The sequence below is a fragment of the Cibotium barometz genome, chromosome 5 (assembly GCF_041138505.1).
Source record: "Cibotium barometz isolate CiBa-2024 chromosome 5, ASM4113850v1, whole genome shotgun sequence".
In the NCBI taxonomy this organism is placed as follows: domain Eukaryota; kingdom Viridiplantae; phylum Streptophyta; class Polypodiopsida; order Cyatheales; family Cibotiaceae; genus Cibotium; species Cibotium barometz.
In genome coordinates this window covers 7,660,417-7,682,139 of record NC_141050.1, presented here as the reverse complement: position 1 = coordinate 7,682,139, position 21,723 = coordinate 7,660,417, and the positions used below count along the sequence as shown (strand labels likewise).

Below are 21,723 nucleotides of genomic sequence, written 5' to 3'. Positions count from 1 at the left end.
AGTGCTTTTGATAAACTAAAGGTTGATCTAGTTTCAAATCCAATCTTGAATCTACTAGAGTGCCTTTTGAGGTCATTACTAATGCAAGTGACTTTGCAATAGGAGGAATCCTCATGTAGGAAGGGAATCCGGTAGCCTATGAATCTTGAAAGATCAAGCCTCATGGGCAAAATAATAGAGTTCATGAACTAGAATTATTAGCAATTGTTCATACATTAAGGTTGTGAAGACATTATCTTCGTATGCAAAGGTTTACTATGTTTTCACTTATAACGATCTTAACATGCATCAACAAAGATGGATGTAGATATTACAAGCATTTGATCTCCAACCCACTCCTGGCTCAAATCATTACCTTATTGTTGAAACAAGAAAGTAAAACCACATCGAAGAGAAATACGATACCAGGATACAATATTGAAGATGGATGCTTATACTTCAATAATTGCTTATGTGTCCCCATTAAAGGTGATTTCAGAAAAAGGATTTTGATGGAAGCACATGACAACCCCATAGCAGGAAACCTAGACTATGTGGAGACTATTAAGGCAGTTGAACAAAGCTTCTTCTGGCTAGTCTAAAGAGGGATGTGTTGAATTACGTGCACCAATGTCTCATTTGTGAGAAAATAAAAGCCAAGAGAGTAAAGTTACCTAGAAGATTGCATCCCTTGGACATTCCACAAATCAAATGGGAAAGCATTAGTGTAGACTTTATCACCGGGTTACCCTCAAGTTCCAACTATGATTTAATTTTTGTGATAGGTAGCCCACATGATGCCAGTCAAGAAGATGTTTTTTGCACTGGATGTAGCTAGAGTGTGCATAAAATCTTTAGACTACATGGCTTACCTCGTAGAATCATCAGTGATTGAGATGCCAAGTTTACTTCTCGATTCTTGAAGGCTTTTTTCTAAGAAATAGGTACATCTCTTGACCTGAATACTTCCTATCACCTCGAGACTGAGGCCAAATAGAGAGTAAAGGAAGTTATCGAAGACAACCTTTGATTCATTTTTGTGAACCAAAGAGGTGGTGGAATTATCTTCACGTGGTAGAGTTTGCATACAATGCTTCCTATCATATGAGTCCTTTCAAAGCGCTTTATAGGCAAGAAAGTCTCATGACTTTAAATTGGTCATATCCAATGATAAGGGTGGTGAAGGTGTCAAAAGAAATTCTTGAGGATATGGACAATGAGATGCAATCTATCAAGAAATTCTTGAGGATATGGACAATGAGATGCAATCTATCAAGAAGGATATAAAACCAGCATAAGATAAGCAGAAGAAATATGCTGATTCAAAAAGATCTCCTCATGAATTTGATGAAGGTGACATGGTATATTTACGAGTGCAACCCAAGGGAAGTTCACTGTCCTTAGGGAAGTACAAGAAGTTTTCCCCATGATATTATGAGCCTTATGTGATCACTCAAAGGATAGGGGATCAGGATTATGAGCTCCTTTTACCCCCATATCTTCAAGTCCATAATGTTCTCCATGCTAGATTGTTAAAAAAGTATGTTTCTAGTCCATAACATATTCCAGAAGATGATCAAGCTGCCATGCCAGTTCAGGGTTAGATGGAGTTAGAACCTGAAGAAATTCATGACATTAGGGAAAAGCCACTTTGGAATAGAATCCTAAGGGAATATTTGGTAAGATGGAAACTTTCTCCTCCTAAGGATGCAACTTGGGAGAATAAGGAGAAGAACCTAGAAAGTGATTACCCTAACTTATGAGATGAGGGAATTTGATGGAGGATTTAAGATCCCTCCTACCCTCTTACACAGTTTATGTGCAATAAATTCCAACTAGTAATTTGGAATTTATGAGATGAATTCCAACTTGGGAGAAGAAGGAGAAGAACCTAGAAAGTGATTACCCTAACTTATGAGATGAGGGAATTTGATGGAGGATTTAAGATCCCTCCTACCCTCTTACACAGTTTATGCAACTTGGGAGAAGAAGGAGAAGAACCTAGAAAGTGATTACCCTAACTTATGAGATGAGGGAATTTGATGGAGGATTTAAGATCCCTCCTACCCTCTTACACAGTTTATGTGCAATAAATTCCAACTAGTAATTTTTTAGGAGAGAGAAAGTGATATAAGAAATTCCTTTTACAAAAAGAGACCTTTTAATAAAAAATAAAAAGTTGGGGGAATTTGAGGCATAAAATGTTGAGTCAGTAGGACATTTATTCTTGTCCCTAATATCAACTTTAGGAGTACAAACGTGTTAGAATTGCACCATGTGCATGTATATGTGAGTACACCAAATTTAGAAAAACAAATAGATAAGTGGACAAAAAAACTAATGAGAAACTCTACTGATCAAGGATCCTTTGAGGAGAGATAAAAATTTAACACTTGAACCTAGTGCCACACGTGCTGCACATGAAATTGAATCATTTGGTAAACAAAGGAATTTAGGGAAACTAACATTACCAGTAAATGTGAAAGGTAGGGAGTAAAATAGTCCCCATGGCATTGGATGAGGTATTGGGAGAAAACTCATCAAAATAAATTAAAATACACCAAGGCTAAGGTTTGTATTAATAAAAGTGCAAGGGTCAAATAAATTAAATGGGTTATGGGATAAGGTTATAAAGGATTGAGAGAAAACCATGGGTTGCTAAAATACCATGTGGAATTGGGAAAATGTTTTGTGAAAAATTGTAAGTAGTATTCTAGCTTGTGGTTTCGGATAGATGGTATTTACCAAAGTAGTTTAGTGGTGTCCGGCTCCTTATTCTATTAGTTTACTAAGTGATACTTGAGTTCACCTTAGTCTAGCCCACAAAATTGAGATTTATGCATGAGTTTAATCCCCTCTTTCTCAAATAAGGTGAAGTTTAGTAGGGTGCATGGTGGCTATACCATACTAGGACCCTTCCCATGCATCAAGATGGGTTTACCCCTATCTAAAATCCTCCTAGCCCTTCATTTTTCCATGCCTCCTTCATGAAGGTGTAGATTCTTCTATTTTGTGTAACAAAGGCCTTAAAATAGTACTTTGTAGCTCTTACACCATAGTGTACCCCTAGCTTGTCAGACTAGTCATTTATACCCTATGGAAGCTTGTCTTGGGAACTGAAATCAAGGTGAAGTAGGTGAGTTTTTCTCTTGGAGTTTGGGAGTCTTCCACATACCCTGCAATGCATCTACATCAAGACAAATCAAGTTTATAAGTAAGTCATCCAACTAGCTTACATCAGGCTAATTTATTTTTAGTATGTGAATATCCACCGACCAATTTCATACTATGGACCTATTTAGGGATATAGTGATAGAAATTCTAGAGAGAGGAATTGACTAGTTCTTAGAGAGAGAAAATAACCTTATGATTAGAACTAGACCCCAAGTCTCCAGAAGTATTTACCCCAAAATAGAGGAAATCTTCACAACGTGAGAAAAAGAAGAAGTATTGAGACCAAGAAGACTGTCATGAACTTACACTACTTGGGAAAAACAAGATTTATTATTAGAACTAGTATTGCCCAAGTAGAATTGTCTGCTCCATAATGGGGGAATAGGACATTGGTGATGGTTCCCTAAGCCACCGATATGACTCCTATTTGTGAGAATTATGAAGGGAAAACCCTTGTAGGAATCGCACACATTTACTAATACTAAGATTATACCGATTGTTACAAGATAAAAATGTGGTGAGAATTATGGAGGGACAACCGTTGAAGGAATCATACACATTTCTTAATGTTAATATTATGCCAATAGTTAGAAGATAAAAATGTTTGAGGAGACAAACATCAAGATAGTGTTCTATTAAGGCCCCAATTGAGGCTACTGTACCCTTATGCTAGTCTTTTGTTGTAGTTAATTGAACAACAGTAAGGGGCATAGGGGTCCTCACATGCATAGCACTCTCTTTGAGCTCTTTACATGCATAGCACTCTCTTTACATGCAAAGAGGGCTCTACTAAATGCATGAGATCTTTATACAATTGCACAAGGCTATGTATGATCTCTATGTATGCATGCATAGAGGGCTCATTTATCTTTTGAAGCCTCTATTCTACCTCTCAAAATTCTCTCAAGGTGCTATGGGGGTACTTTTTTTTCACATGCATGAGAGAACTCCACCATGACACCATGCATGGATAAATTTCTCTCTATACATGTATAGAGAGTACTCCACGAATGCCATGCATGGATAAATTGCTCTCTACACACTACAAGAGTAGAAACCTGTAGCGACCCTTACGGGGGTCGCTACAGAAGTCGTTCCAAAGGTCACTCTTGACCATCGTTTAAACGACCTCTATAGCGACATTTTTGAGATGCATAAACGACGCTTTTTGGGTGGCATAAACCACGTTTCGAGGGTGGCATATACATCGCGTTTGGGTGGCATAAATGACGTTTATGAGGGTGGCATAAACCACGTTTTTAGGTGGCATAAACGATGCTGCAAAGGTGGCATAAACGACCCTATTTGAGTGGCATGAACACCCAAGTTTGGGTGGCATAAGCGACCCAATTTGTATGATTTTTTAAAGCCGCCGTTGGGGTCGCTTAAAAGACCTTTGTTCTGAACATTTTTTTTAATAGCTGATGCACATTCTCTCTCTCTCTCTCTCTCTCTCTCATACACATTATCTCCACTTGTGGCTCTTGCACACACATTCTCTCTCTCTCTTTCTCCCTCTCTCTCTCTCTCACACACACACACTTCACATAAACATTAGTCTCTCTCTCTCTCTCTCTCTCTCTCTCTCTCTCTCTCTTTCTCCCTCTCCCTCTCTCTCTCACACATACACACACACTTCACACAAACATTGGTCTCTCTCTCTCTCTCTCTCTCTCTCTCTCTCTCTCTCTCTCTCTCTCTCTCTCTCTCTTTCTCTCTCTCATACACACTTGCCTCTTTATCACACACACACATCCGTATGTATACAAACATCATAAAAAATCTCTCTTTCTCTCTCTCTCTCTCTCTCTCTCTCTCTCTCTCTCTCTCACACACACACACACACACACACACACACACACACACACACACACACGCACGCGCATTCATGTATGACAAAAGACCCAAGAATCGACATATATCGACTTTTGAAAAAGCAATGGCCGACATCGATTACGGTAAGTATAAATTAAATTTTGCAATCAATTAACATTTAAATCTATAGATTTGGGAGGTAGAAACTTCAAGAAACTCTTGATAGATGTAACACATGTGCATCAGCGTACTGGCTCTTTGAATGGACCAATTGCACATCCATAGTGCATACGGACCGGCCGACGGTCTATATATGCTATGCTCACGCATTTGAGTGCATGTCAATTACACCTTGAAGAACTATTGAAGAACTATTTTGTGCAAGATTTGATAATGTTGTCGGGGATTAAGCAATTTGGGAGGGGAACCGGCTAAGCACCGAGAGTTTCTTGCTGTGAGAGATTAGCACCCCCGCAGGTATTTCTTTACTTTTATTATCGAATCAAAAGGTACAAACAGGGTTGTCAAACCCTCTCTGAGAAGCAATAACAACTCTCATGGACACCTCTTGCGAAGACCCTTCTTTTGGCTGGCCACACTTAATTGTACTCTCAAAAGATGATACCAAACTTGCGCTTCCAGCTTTGGGGTTCCAACCAATAAAAGAAGCTTCCAACCAACAAGGATGCTCTCAGTCTGCATGTGGAGTTCTCTGCCCGCGTGGAATTCTTGGCCCATGATGGCACACACAACCCATGATGGCACACACAACCCATGATGGTCTCAGCTCTCTGTCCCACCGTAATCCAACTCCACGTATACTCTCTAAGTGAGAGAGGGCACCTCTTATTAAGCAAATCTTCTCGTGCATGAACAGATGAGGACATAATGTCACCAACCTATATTAATTAAATCTAATACATACATTAATGACTATTACCAGAAGAGCTATAATGGACACCAAAAGCTCCTAGACTGATTAGGGAGAGGTAGTCCTAAGGTTACTGTAAGCCTCTGATATGGACATAAGTATAGTAAGAAGGTATGATTACAAATTAACTAGTTTTTGCTGAGGGATGAACATTATTCCTAACCTGGGGATAAGAAAATATGCATTATGCGCTACCATAGCGTTTACAAACACTTCTAGGATGATTTTGTATGTGTATTATTTTTGTTCAAGTTTTCTTTGATTTTTAATGATATTAATATGACATTAATATTTTATGAATGTAGATTCCGGGTCATCCTCTGGGACACCGCCTCCTCCCACTCTTCCTGTGCGTCCATCTGTAGTTACGAGAGGAGATGGTTCCTCTTCTTCCACATCATCTATGACACTAGGCGACTCACAAACATATTACGTTGAAAGAATCCCATGTTGGTGTGCAGCATGCCATGGCACTCATCGACGAATACGATGCATATGTTTTGCCCATATGGAGCAGTATGGTCCATGTCCTGATATGCCACCGCAAGAGGAACGGGAGCATCCCATGGTAAGTGATGTCATTTTAGAACTATGTATAAATTCATATCCAAGTTTACTCTGCACTATTAATCATGTTCCATGTGTGTCTCACCCTTCATATAATTAATAATGATGCATTATTCAGCACGTACCAGTTGTACATCCTCGATTTCATGAGGATTGTGAAGACCATGGAATTGATCCTTCATTCCTTCCACGCACACGATATGGTCAAGTCGTTTTTCAGTTGCAAATGGAGGCATCATAACCTTATTTGCCCCTCGTTCAGAGACATTGGGTGATCATCCATTGCCTAATCGTCTTCTATCTCTCATTTAAACGTACGATCGTAGACGCTATGGAGGATGGTTGGGAGCAGCCCTTCCAGCAGACGGAGAGGTTTTCAGCTTTTGGGGTGCTCGATATGTGATTGCACCATCTACCATTCCCAATGGTGGACGAGGTCTCTTTATTGCACATGATTTACGCGTGCCCGCAAACTCAGAGGTGACTCTTATGTCATTTTGTGGGCCCGTTTATGGTTGGGGCGCATGGCAAGCACTTGTTCGCTTTATCAGAAGTATGACAACATATGGGCTTTGTGCTAATGCGGCCTCACTCACCGAAAGAAACATTAGATATAATTTTGGATTGTGGCTTTATATTGATGGAAGACCCTATGCTCAAGGAAATATAGCAGGGCTAATCAATAGTAGTAGAGGGAGAAATGAGAGAACAAATTGTACCTTTATGGAGTGTGAGAATAGTCACTCACGAGCCATGTTATATGATTAGAGATGTACCCATATATATAGTAGTGTGTGCTACAAGATCATTACAAGCTGGCGAGGAATTATTTATAAATTATGATGGCGTTGGACATCACCAGCCCCTCTTTGAGAATGAAATTTGAGATAAAGTGTCGGCCTCTTAAATTATGTATGTTTCAAATAATGTATCCAGCTTTGTAGCCCACTCAGCATTTAATTTTGACAAATATTTGATGATATATTTCATTGTCTCATCAGTAATACAACTAAGGGTATTTTAGTGTCTTGTCTAAGGTTATCTTGAGTATAGATTTTTGCTACTAATATGCTTGAATTGTGTTGTAAAAAGGGTTTTAATGTTATGATTATATCACTTAATAATTCCATTGTTGTTACTTTAAATCATTTCTGCATGTAGACTATGTTTATACATGCAGTGTCCAGATGTTGAGGGTGTATCTAGCTCTCACCGAAGTCACCATATCTTGCCAGAGGAGTACATGAGGCTTTTACGTACACAAGATCCAAGTACATATCAACGACTTAGAGATGAGTACAATGCAAAATGCAGAGAAAAAGGGACCAATGAGGGACATGTTGATGATGACATCAATGAGTTTATCGACGATTGGTTCCAAGCAAGTAGTGAAGAAGAAACTTGTTCACATGAAAAATTTCTACGAGAAGAAGCTTCAAGGCCCATCTACGATGGTGCATCCATATCAAGATTGAGTGTGACCTTACTCATCTTGAATCTCCAAACACGCTACCAATGGAGTAATGCATCGGTTTCTACATTACTATCGTAAGTTATATTTGTATTTTGTTTGTATAAAAATAATGGCTCTCAATCACTTTTGTGCTCATTAAATATTTACAATTGAGTGGTAGGCTTCTTTCAAACAAGATTCTACCATCAAACAATGTGATCCCAAAGTCGAGGGATGAGGCAAAGAAAATGATCGCATCCCTTGGACTCGAATACAACACAATTCATGCATGTGTCAATGATTGCATTTTGTATCGTGGAGAGTATGAAAATGCAACCACTTGTCCCAAATGCGGTGTTGCTCGTTTTAAGGCAGGAACCTTGAATCTCCCTATGAAAGTTCTGTGACACTTTCCCTTGGCACCACGAGTTGAACACATCTTCCGCAGCCCCGAGATAGCTAAGCTTGTGGATTGGAGTTCGAGAAATGCAAGTATAGATGGAGTCATGAGGATTCCAAGTGATAGCAAAGCATTTAAGCATATCGATGCTACATGGCCAGAGTTTCATTGGGAGCCTCGCCATATAAAATTTGGAGTTGGCTTGGATGGAATCAATCCCTTTTCCATGCGATCGTCAACTTGGCCCGTAGTTCTTATCAACTACAACATCCCACCATTCATGTCAATTAAGAAAGAGCATTTAATATTGTCTTTGTTAATTCCTGGTATGTGACAAATATTCTCATTTCTAAATAGCACACTCATTTCTATTTTGAAAAATGTTAAATTTAAACGATGCATCAATGTAGGGAAGTGGCAAGTTAAAGACATCAACGTATATCTTGCACCGCTCATTGATGACTTGCAACAAATATGGAAAGGAGTAAATGTTATTGATATGTCAAAACCTGTGGGGGTAATAGGAGTTTCAAGGTTCGTGGCATTTTAGCATGGACAATACATGACTATCCTGCCTATGGCTTTGCATCAAGGCTCTTTAGTTGTTTGTTTGTTTATACAATCAAAAAATTTGGATGTTGAAAACATAAAAACAATTTTTGTTTCTCTCAGGCCTATCAACAAAGGGTTACAAAGCATGTCCACCATGCAGTGATTGGCTACGCTCCAAATATAGTCGAAGTTTGAGTAAAAATATATACCTTCGACATCGACGATTTCTACCTCCAGATCATGTGCTACGTTCCAAAGCGAATGCGAGACATTTTAATGGGGCAAAGTGGAGAATGGACGTTGTCAAACACGAATGACTCCAAGAGATTGGTATGTCAAGTGGACAAACAGACCTCTAATAGATCCGGAGGCAGAACTTGCAAGCGATAATGATGACGAATATGATTTGCAGCAGTCATCGAGAGGCAAGAAATCAATGGCACAGAATTCCTCCATATGGTATATGTTGGAGTATTGGAAAGATCTAAAAATAACTCATTTGCTTGATCCCATGCACACATTTAAAAATGTTGCACACTCGCTTTGGAATCATCTTGTGGGCTTCAAGGATACAGAGGTTGCAAGGGCAGACCTAAAGATTTACAACTGCAAACGATCACTATGGCCTATAATCAATGAGGAGACAGGAAATATTACTTATTCACAGGCACCATGGGTACTCACAAAGAAAGAGATAAGCGTCATCAATGAGCGGATACGATGCATACGTACTCCTACAGGCTATGGTGCTTCATTGCAAAACATGTTTACCATGGATGATAACTCTCTTTCGGGTCTAAAGACACACGACTGACATAACTTCATTAAGGTATGGTGCCTCTCTAACATGTATCGTCAATTTCTAATGAAGGTGCCATTACATTACCATTTGTTAACACTAGAGCTAATCTGTGTGCAGCACGTCTTGCCACTTGTTATCGACGGTTGTTTGACTGAGGGTATTAGGGATGTTATATATCGATTGGGATCATTGACAAGGTATTGACAGTGGAACATCATATTGTTCTTACTTCTTTGTCACAAAAATCTTATGCTAATCACATTGTTTCTCTTTATAGATGGATTACATCCAAAGAGATCGACTCACGTGATATCCCGCAACGAAAGCTAGAGTGTATTGAGCTCCTTTGTCTGATGGAGAAGGAGTTACCTACCTCCTTTTTTGACATTCAAGTCTATGTTATGATCCATCTCGTTCATTGCTGGGACCGTGAGTACACGATGGATGTTCTGGGTTGAAAGGTACATGGGGGTATTGAAAGGACCGACGAGCAAGACCCGAGGGATCCATGGCAGAGGGATGGTTGCTTCACGAGTGCATGTATTATCTATCCGAGTACTTGCAACATGTGGATAACGACGAAGCTCCTCCTGGTTGGAGAGAAGAACAATCAGACAACGAAACCACAGAGATGTTATGTGGGCAAGGGGTCCCACTAAAGATAAGTACTGAGGAGAGGGAAGCGCTTAGTACTTTTGTGGTGTATAACTCAGATTGCATGCAAAAATGGATTGACAAGCATGACAAAGAATGCAGAGAGAGAAATCAGAGAAGTAGGGCATCCAAAAAGGGTCGGAGTGCACCTCCAACGATGAGCCTAGAATGGTTGAATACACATATCAGAGAGATGCGAGGGCAGGGGTTTGAAATCTCACGAGAAGAGTTTGAGCTTAGCCTAGGATGCGACACCATGGTAAGTTACTCCAATGTTATATTTTTATTTGAATAATACTACATGTTTTTCTGGATTCTAACCATACATGTTCATGTGGTTCCCATGTGGTTTTAGGTCCGAGCTCACAACAACATGTGGGTGTGTGGTCAGCATCTCCGCGTCAAGAGGATTGATGATCTTCGTGTTACTCAGGACTCTTGCATCATTGCGTCCTTTCATCAACTCTCTCGTGCAAGTGCTCATGACACAAATTTGATTGAGGATGAGCTCGGCTACGTAGGGGATCTGGAGGGCATATACGAAATTAACTATCGTGTTATGAAACCGGTACGCATGATTCGTTTCAAAATATTATGCAAACTAAATGATTGAAATATTCAGCATCTTTGAGTAACAAGTTTATATACATTATAATATTGCAGGTAATTTTGAAGGTGCATTGGTTTCGAGCAGAGTACAAAGGAAAAAGGGCCACGTTGAGGTGCAAACAAAGCGGCTTCTGGTCCATTGACTCATCAAAGCTCCTACGAGCAACCAAAGAGCCCTATCTCTTCTCGATCGCAACAACAAGCTTTCTTTTACAAAAATCCAACTGGCGATCCATGGTGGCAAATTGTTCATGTGAACCCTAGAAGCCGAAGATTGTTTGATACCACCTTTTCTACTGAGTGTGAAAGTACACCACACACAACAATGACCTCTACAGAGCCCGACAATACACCAGACACAACAATGACCTCTATATCACATGGGCAAGGAGATACAATTCTTCGCATTAGAGAAGCAAATTTGATTTCACAAACAAATGTCACACCACCCTCAACGGATGATGAAGGGGATGATTTGGGTAAATATTTATCGGATGATCTAGGAGAAGATCTACTAGAGGCTGACATTGAGCAAATCTCAAAATCCACCTCGAACAATGCTCCACTCCCTGATGGACTCAGCATATGCCTAATAGAGATGGAACTTCAAGAGGCTATGGTTGACAACGACGAGGTGTTCTTAGAGATTGATATCTTTGGCGAGGCATAGTTTCCAATTGTTGATAAACAGCTTTATAACTGCCTTTTTCCTCAGTGCAAGTTATCTATGCCTTATATGGATGCTATGGTATGCCTAGACCAGATGTGCATATACTCTATGCCATATTATTTACCAAATTTGTCAAAAAAGCTACCTTTATCCAAGCTGCGACTTCTTTAACTAAAAAATTCTGAATGAGCAGGAGGGACCAGCCACTTATCGATAATTAAACTTAGCTTTTTCCCCAACGCATGCCAAATCAGCTGCTCATACCCTTTATACCTACTTTATGCCAGAAAGAACTCGCTTCTGCCAGAAGAAGCTGGCCTTTTTGACCAGTAAAGCTGCCCTTTTCCTAAGATGGTAAAGAAGAGCTATGCACATAAAGAAGAATTGGTGGGCTGATTTGTGTGTGTGTAAGTGCGAGAGTATGTGAACTTTCTAGAGAACGTTTCAGGTGTTTGACGTTCCAAACTTTCTTTATTTAATTTAACAATAATTCAACCATATTACTCAAAGAAAGAAGTATACTTGAATAACATAGCAAAGCAAATAATTGTACCGTGCATTGTTTCGTCAATGCTTTAGAAGCGTTTGCATCTCATGCAATATAGCGGTCTCGTCCCAACCAACGCCGAAATCCTGCGTGAGGATTGCCAACACATATTTCTTGTCATTATCATCTTGATCCCTACAATTTGAAAAAAAAAGTCACTTTAGTTAGATTTATCATTTGATATCAATGTATACAGAGATTTTAAAAAATACATGAAAGAATTGGCCAGTGGATGTGTATCCTGGGTATGTATGTGTGCACGAGCTCTCTCAAGCGGTGATGAAAAAGTGCCCCACCATCTACATACTGCACTCGCCCACTCTGATCCACCTGAATGCTAATGGGCATCGTGCCCGATAGCATGCAAAGCTCCGAGGTGGCAGGTGGAGGTGCAGAAGGAGGCACACATGGTGAAGGGACTAGTGATGGTGATGGCTCACTACTACTACTGCACAAAAAACACATATAATTTTTAAGATTCATTTTGGATGGTTTCATGATAATTACACCTAGACACAAAATAGATTAATGCATACCTCGAACGGTGGCGCCTCTGTGCCAAGGGAGTGCCCTCGGCCTATGTCAAAACACTGGGGCCCGGCGTCTGCTGCACCTGCGTTTGCACCAAAAGTGTATGCACGGGTTGGGGTGCGCCGCCACCTCCGGGAATAGGATCCCTCGAAGAGCCCTCCCCAAAGGCTACTGGCCGTAGTGTCGAGAGGTGAGTGATGATTGACTCAAGCTAGGGTATAGTCATAGCAACGTACTCAATCATATCCTCCTGGATGGACTCTCTGTCTACCACCATTTGTCTCAAGATCCTCTTGATGACCATCAAGAGGGGAGCCTTTTCTTGCTCAGCCATAGCTATTTCAAGGAAAAAAAATTGTAGTCAACTCATGAGAAAGAGAGAGCCAATAGAGATCATGCGTAAAGGACAGCACAGTTATGTGCTTGGGCAAGAACCAAGGAAGTGCTGAAAAAGCCAGCAAGTACACGTCAATTTTTTTCTCGGAGGAAAAGTCGTGAAACCAAGGTGCATAGAGGCCAGCCAAAAGCTACTCTGCCCCCCAGGTTATGCTCAAGTGATGCGTGGACTGCCCCTTTTATGTTCCCCTGCTACTCTCGCTTTTATTTACAATATGCTTTAAAAATAACAAGCATGTATTCTAAAAAAAACGCAGCTCTTTAGATCAGCTAATTTTAACTTAAATCTCCCCCAAAAAGGTGGACTTAGCTGTAAAAGCGATCTTGCCAAGTCAGCATAGATTGCCACGTATAAAAGCGGTTATGCCATGTCAGCCAACTCTGTTGTTCTACTGCCCATACAGCCTTTTCCCATGCCTCAGCTGCCATGGTTGAGCCTGATGCTCATCATGTACATGATGTACATAGACTTCATGTTTACCATTTCCAAGAAGTACATGGTCTTCTTCCTCGTGCTCCAGCACTATAGCTGCTCTAGGTTCCAATTGTGCAAGATGCACCATGTGTACATGCTCTCTCTCAGTTCCATGTGTGCTGGCCCTTCATCCGGTATAAAAGATGTCACCAACCTGTATTAATCAAATTTAATACATACATTAAGGATAATTACCAGAAGAACCATGGATGGACACCAAAAGCTCCTAAGCTATTTAGTGATGAGAGGTAGTCCTAAAGATATTGTAAGGCTCTGATATGAGCACAAGTATAGCGAGATGGTATGGCTACAAGTAGCTAGTGAAGGATAGATAAGTTCAATACCAACCAGCTGTGGATTGCTGTGGATTAACTCCTCGCAGATTGCTGTGGATTAACTCTTCTACAATTTCCTAAGTATGGAAACCTAAAGGCCACTAGGGCAGCCCATGTCCCTAAGGCATATGATAGAGAGAGAGAGAGAGAGAGAGAGAGAGAGAGAGAGAGAGAGAGAGAGAGAGAGAGAGAGAGAGAGAGAGAGAGAGAGAGAGAGAGAGAGAGAGAGAGAGAGCATAAGGGCTGGGTGTGCGTGTTAGAGCTAGATCTAGCCTACAAAGGAAATCGCACACCAAAACTGGCTAAGGTCATTTATATCAGCAGAAAGGCATATGCCAAAAATGAATCACAGCTCTAAAAGTGAGGGGAAAGGCTCCTTTTGCTCAGCGCAAAAGGAAGGAGGCCAGCCAAGCTGAGAATCGCCTTTAGACAAAGGCACTTTATTGGATAAAGAGAGCAGCTCTTTGGTATGCGCAGCTTTACTGGCAAAAAGGTGAAGCTCTTCTTCTAGCTTGCGCAGCCTAGTCAACATGGCTGGTCCGGGTTTAGCAGATAAAAGAAATCGCAGATCTGAAAAAGCTAATTTTCTGCCTCTTCTGGTAAAAGTGAGCTCTTTCTAGCATAAACCTAGCACCCACGATAGGGTCAGCTGTACTTTATTATGCGCTTTTTTGGTAGAGCTTGGCTCTTTTTCCAAAGGTCACTTAAGTGTGAACCTGCATCCAAGCGACTTAGCTTCTTTTTGTCTAGCCCATCTGATTTATCATGCCTGCATAGTCAGCTGACAGATTAGGGTTTTATACCCTCTCTCCCATGCTCATCTCAATCAAGAGAGAAACCTTTCATCAGGTGTTTCCCCTGCTTAAGCTGACTACTACTAATCATACCATCATACTGCACTTGTACTCATACAGAGTTTACAGTACCTTCAGGACTACCTCTCCTAAGAAGCTTGTGGTGTCTAGCCTTTATGCTTCTGGTAATTGTCATTAGTATATGTATTAAGTAGATTTAATACAGGTTGGTGACACTTTTATACCCAAATCAGCCACGCACCCTCTTCAACTGATTAGTCTTTACCTTTTTCGATTTTGGCTAGAAGGGTCTGCTTTTTAACCAAGAAAGCTGTTCTTTTTCCAAAATTGCAACCCTCTTGTCTACTAATTTGAGGACGAGCCAGCAGCCTATATAAGGGAAGCCCTCACTCCTTGCGGGGGACGCCGCCCTAAGGCCCTCACGTGGCTGGTGTGTGTGTGCATTAGCATATTTTCAGCTGAGGCTTGCTCCAAGAGAACTCCCATGCCAGATTCAGTTTCTGGAATTGTTCTTCTGCTTGCATCTTGAGTCTCCAAGATCGATTCTTGTGCACATACTTAACAATTCCTCTGACTAGTGTCCTAGTCGATGTGTTGGTCTAAACCCTCCATAAAGGCTATGTACATCTCAGCCCATAAGGCTTGTACTTCTGAAAGGGCTGTGCTTCTTCAATTAGGTCGCCTTCTTCAATTAGGTCGCCTTCTTCTTGTATATTATTGCCTTCTGCTTGTGTGTACACTAGACAACTGGTCTGGAATGGTAGGTGTTCCCTTGCTACCCCAGCAGATGGCCCCCTTGTGTTGCTGTTGCTGCGCAGAAGACTTTCTGTACTTGAGTGAAGAGCTGCCGTAGGTATGCTCTTCGACCTGCCCCCCAAGAAGGACTGCCCTTTTCTCTGGGTAGAGAGCCGACCCAAAAAAAATTGGGTCCCTTTTATCCTAAAGGAGCTGCGCCATCTTAGCCTTCTTTCCTTTCTCTGCGAGGGGCTTCTTTGCCTCCTAAAAAAGGAGAGGTACAGGGACAGGTGCAGGTGCAGGTACAGGTACAGGTACAGGTATAGGTACAAGTACAGGTACATGTATAGGAACAGGTACAGGGACAAGTACAGGAGCAAACAAAGCACAAGAACGCCATGTAGATGAAACGACCAAGGGACATGTAGGGATGGGCTCCATGCAAGACATATGGGGGTTCATCACCTCAATGCAAACTATCATGATGAACCAAAGTGAAGAAATAAAAAACCTTGCACTTAAAAACCAAGAGCTTGAGCATAAGCTACAAATGCAAGATATGCGGGTCCTTAACCAAGACATATGGGGGTTCATCACCTCAATGCAAACTATCATGATGAACCAAAGTGAAGAAATAGAAAACCTTGCACTTAAAAACCAAGAGCTTGAGCATAAGCTACAAATGCAAGATATGCCGGTCCTTAACCAAGAGAAGAAGTTGCTGCAAGAACTACAAGAAGCCTTCAATAAACAAACCAACACGATGCAGGATACATTGGCCTCACATGACGAAAAACTTACACGTATCAGTGAGAGAACCCAACAAAATGTACCAGGAATTGTGGGATCTTGGGCAAGCATAGTAAAGAATGGGCACACAAACTCGGCCACCACTACCACAAATGATGAAATGTATGTCATTGAGGATGAAAAAGAATACAACGAACTAGAGAAAAGGAAGATCAACATAGTAGTGCGAGGCATTCCAGAAACGGACACAGAACAAGTGCTTACATTGAACACAGACATCACGGATATCATTTCCACTAAATTTGGTATGCATGATGTTGTGGTATACGGCGCGCACAGAGTAGGGAAGAAGAAGCCCGAAACCAATCGGGCAATTGTATGCACACTCCTAGATGCACGAAAGAGGGCCATTATCCTTGAAAATGCTCGCATATATCTAAAAGACAGCCCATTATACATAAGTGAAGATAGAACGCCGAACCAACAGAAGGCAAGAAGGGAAGCCTATGAAGCACACACCAATAAGAAAACACCCACCACAGAAGGGGGAGAATAGGAAAAATGACAAGAGGAGGCCCATGGGACCACAGAACTACATGTAATAAGCTGGAATTGTTGCGGCTTCCCCTGGCACAAAGGGGAGGGGCTCACAGAAGTCTTACCACAAGCGGATGTACTTTTCCTATTGGAAACATGGGAACACGATACATGCAGGATACCACATGTTGATGGGTATGTCACACACTCTCTGTGGATGCCGAGTACAAAGATGAGAGGACAAGGAGGGGTGGCAGTGATGTACAAAGAAGAGCTTCAAAAAGTGATTACAATATGCAAAAAAGATGCTCATAAGCGATACATATGGGTCAAGATTGACACAAGAGGTAAACCAGTGTTCATAGTAGGGTGCTACATTCCCCATAGGGAATCACCATTCTATAATGCTTTCAACATAGAGAAGAACAACCCCTTTGAAGATTTGTATGTAGATATTAACACTTACACGCAAGAAGGGGTAGTGATGCTTACTGGGGACATGAATGCCCGCATAGCACATGCGCAAATGCAAGTCATAAATCTCATGACACCTCCGGGTCTAGAGCATAAAATGGATGTACTTGACCACATGTGGAAGCGATGCTCAAAAGACCAAGTGACAAACCCACAAGGAACAGCATTACTAAGCATGATGACAGCTATGCAATTAATAGCTATAAATGGAGTGAACAAATTTGCCAACTCAGGGGAATGCACATGCTACACCGCCAACAAGGGAAAGAGTGCTATTGATTATGGATTGATCCAATATGAGGCATCCCACATGGTGCATAACTTTGAAATTGGGGATAGATCACCAAACTCGGATCATACACCCATTCATGTATGGTTATGGGTACCCATTCACAGGAGAGGAAAACAGGCTCAAATTCGAGCATGGGCATACAAAATGCAAATTGAAAAAAAGAAAACCTATGCCACTTCCCTTGATGATAAACTAGCAAGAGAATGCATGCCAATGAATGTAGATCAAGCATGGAACAAATTCAAGCAAGCAATGAGTGAAGTAGTAGAGGAAACAATGGGGAAAACTCATAGACAAGAAACAAAGGTGAAAGGGTTGCCACACAACTCATGGTTTGATGAAGAATGCAAGATTGCTAAAAGACATTTGAGGTCAACCCCCAAAACAGCCATAGAATGGACAGCTTTGGCGAAAACATACACAACTCTCAAGAGGAGAAAAAGAAGAGAACATGAACTACACACCGAGACACAAGCCCTAATAAACTTCAAGAAAAACCCCAAAAAGGAATGGATGAGGATGAAAGGCAAAAGACAAGACATTACCGGAGACATAAGCCCGGAAGATATGTATGCACATGTAGAAAAGTTATATGTACACAAAGATGCAGAAGGGATGCCTAATATGCAAGAGACAAAACAATCAGAAGAATGCTTTGACTTTTCGATGGTAACAAAGAGCATAAAAAAACTAGCCAATGGCAAAGCACCAGACATGCTTCAGTTCAACTCAGAAATGCTCAAATGGTCAAGCACAGTATTGCACAGCAATGGATACACGGACTCCTCAATAAATCCATAACACAAGGGCTGCCCATTGATTGGCAAAAGAATTGGATCAAAGCACTTTTCAAGAAAGGGGATGCAAATCAGCCCACTAATTACCAAACCATCATGGTGGGATCTTGCATGTCTAAGCTTCTAGGGAGCATCCTAGAACAAGCTATAAGCGTATGGGCCAAGGCAAATGGCAAACGGGCTAAAGGACAAGCAGGTTTTAGACCTAAACATAGTACCATTGATCATCTCATATCGCTTAGGGTTCTCATGGAAGAAAGCCGGCTAAAAGGGAAAACTTTGCATTGTTTCTTTGTGGATTTTACAAAAGCATTTGACACGATCCCAAGAAGTAGGCTATGGCAGAGAATGGAATATATAGGGGTCCCGATGCATCTTAGAGTGGCAGTAGCACAATCTATCAACAAGTTAGATGCTAGTTAAAGACACAGACCGGATTATCTAAAGAATTCTCAAGCAATATGGGAGTCAAACAAGGGTGCCCCCTATCCCCCACTCTCTTCGGACTATGCATTGACCAACTAGAAGACTTCATCCCTCAAGCACTAGTGGAAGAAACAGATGGACCAGCCATTGGAATGCTCACCCTCTTGCTGCTAATCTACACAGATGATGTTGTACTTTTTGCACATGACATGGCATCTTTATAGAAATTGATGAATGCTATACACACCTTTTGTGACACTACGGGTCTCTCCGTCAATGTAAACAAGACGAAGTTTATGCTCATAAGAACTCATCCACAAGAAATTCAACCATCACTCACATATCAACAAGGGCAGCCAATTGAGAAAGTGGACAGCTTCAAGTACTTGGGAATTGATATTCCATCCAATTATGCCTGGGGACAATGCGTAAGAAATAGGATTGATGTCGGCCACGCCAAGTACTATCAATTTGAGAACATGTGCATGCAAAAAAACATCAGAAGATGGGAGATAAAGAACATAATCTTTGAGACATGTGTAGTGCAGGCCATTCTATATGGAGTAGAAGTGTGGGGCGCAAGCATTTCAGCTCATACATGGAATGAGATTGAGAAAATACAAAAGAAGTTCCTATGTAGACACTTGGGCGTTAAGAAAACCACACCTTACTCGGTGCTATTGCTAGAAATAGAAAACATGCCTCTAGAGATCAAAGCCTTAAAAAGAATGCATGCATACATATTCAAAATCAAAATGATGCCCGCTACTCGAATCCCCCGCATAGCATGGGAAATTGGATACGCACCACAAAAGACAAGGAAGAGTAAATTTCTTTCCTCTAGTCTTGTTCAAGACATTAGAAAGTGGTTCACCAAATGGGATGTGAAGGCATATGTAGACATGCTGATTGACACAGGGAAAGAAAGAGAATGCATGCTGAATTTTGACATAGCAATACTTGATTGCCTTCACAATAAATGGCAAACAACTACACACAGATCCAAGTATGAGTACTACTGCAAAAATGTAAACCCAAGATATTGGGAGACATACAAAATGAGCCAACCGGAAGCACAAGTTCACATCCGCATGCCCATGCCCCATATGGCAAGAAGAGCCATAACTTTGATGAGTACAAGATCACACATGCTTAAGATAGAAATGGGAGGATGGCTGAAAATTGATGCTGAAAAAAGGATATGCAAAGCATGCACTATGCAAGCCCTTGAGGATGAAGCTCATGTGACACTAAAATGCCCCGCATATGCGCACATTCGAGCTAATTTTCAGCAGCTCATCCATGGATGCCACACTTTTGTAGATTTGCTTCTAAAAACAAAACCCTCTCCTACAGGTCTAGGGACATATCTTACTCGCATCCTAGAACACCACAAACTACTAATGGAAACATCTACAGATGACACGGATCACACCCCCGCAAGGGGAGACTATTTCTAGACATGAGGGTCCCATGGGTCATTTTTGGCCTCCCGCGGACGTAAATACCAAATCAAATCAAATCAAATCTCTCTCTCTCTCTCTCTCTCTCTCTCTCTCTCTCTCTCTCACACACACACACACACACACACACACACACACACACACACACACAACACACGCACACACACTCGGCAGCCCCCCCCTCTGTGCGATCCCTGTCCCTACCACACAATGGATTCGGGGTGCAAGCAGCGGAAGTAGCACTTCTAGCGCAGAGCAGGGTCCCACACTCGGGGCCTCGTCCACGGATATCCGGACAAGAGACTAATCCGTCGGTTTTTTCAAAACCGAACCCGAAAAAACTTCCTTTACCAGAAAGCACGGGCGATTCCACCAGGATAACTTTTTACTCTAACGTAGTCAAGACCATTACTGATCAAGTTGATCCGAGGCTATACCGATAAAGATACTCGGCCAGATCAAGGAAGAAACTTGCACTTGGATCATAGAGATCATTGCTTTTTTCCCCATTAAGAGGCACAGCCGTTGATTTCTATCCATAGAACAATTACTATCCGGGATTTACTTCATCTATCGTAATAACAGAAATTGAGTCTCGATTTACAGATCCATCAGTCCAGCCTAACCCCATCCCCCAGTCCCATGGGTTAGCCAACCACCCAACCACTGTAGTGATGGGATCCAATTGGGAATTTGGTTAGGTTTTGTCCCGGGTACCAGGGAAAAGAGTTCCCAGGCCCCCTAGCCGGAAGTTCATGCAAACATAAAATTAGTCACACCACTTATACATCCAATATGAAATTGCCTTTTTCTCAGCATCAACTAACTTTACAACAATCCTTTAATGAAACCATTGTGTCACTGATGACAATCCTCGAAATCTCTGGTTGAATCCATATTTCTAATCATTCATTCATCGGTGTACTTATGGCATGATTGGCAACCAGAACACTCACCACCTGTTCACTCAGGGGCCTTTTCAATAGTTCCTAGCTCATAGTACTCGGCAATATTTTCACATATAAAAATCAAGATGGAATCCTTGTTGAAGATCAACAAGATCAATCAACAGGTCTATATAAGAGAGCCATGGACTCATCCGTTGAGGACTAGCAAGGTCAATCAACTAGATCCATGCCTGGTTTCAGAAAACAACTCTTACTCCTTCTTCTAATATCTTCCATGACGCACGTGTAGGTATCTTTGGAGACCTAGAGCCCGAGCACCGTATGGTCAGCACCCTCTAGGATCCTTCGCAGGTGACCTAGCGCTTCACTCATAGGCCGCTTCCTTGGTCCCTCATCCATTGTACCGGAAGCTCACCATTTAAATCAAACCGAGGCTGGTCAAGACCTCGGTCGACCTTGCTACGTGACCTTGCTACGTGAGACGTCCTCCATTGACTCTCCGTCAGCAGTTGCAACTTTATTAGTTAGGTCTCCATGACCTTAATCCACAAGACGGTCAAAATGCTTCCCCACCATTTTTCACATAAAACAGTCATTTACAAATAGGTCACAAAATACAGTTTCTATATCAAACTC

The 21,723-nt window shown here is 41.4% G+C and overlaps 2 protein-coding genes across 2 annotated transcripts; both read left to right on the top strand.

Annotated features, from left to right (window-relative positions):
- The first annotated feature begins 15,936 nt into the window (after positions 1-15,936).
- Positions 15,937-16,746, top strand: LOC147638006 (uncharacterized). The gene has a single exon (XM_086796938.1). It carries the CDS (start codon positions 15,991-15,993, stop codon positions 16,744-16,746), a length of 756 nt encoding a protein of 251 aa, XP_086653064.1. The 5' UTR covers positions 15,937-15,990.
- A 480-nt stretch (positions 16,747-17,226) lies between these two features.
- On the top strand, positions 17,227-18,294 carry LOC147638005 (uncharacterized). Its single transcript, XM_086796928.1, has one exon. The coding sequence runs from the start codon at positions 17,227-17,229 to the stop codon at positions 18,292-18,294; it is 1,068 nt and encodes a 355-aa protein (XP_086653054.1).
- Positions 18,295-21,723: the final 3,429 nt, after the last annotated feature.

Excerpts from the sequence above, each read along its gene's own strand:
- LOC147638006 (XM_086796938.1), top strand. The coding sequence starts at position 15,991 with ATGCAAGATATGCGGGTCCTTAACCAAGACATATGGGGGTTCATCACC.
- LOC147638005 (XM_086796928.1), top strand. The coding sequence starts at position 17,227 with ATGAATGCCCGCATAGCACATGCGCAAATGCAAGTCATAAATCTCATG.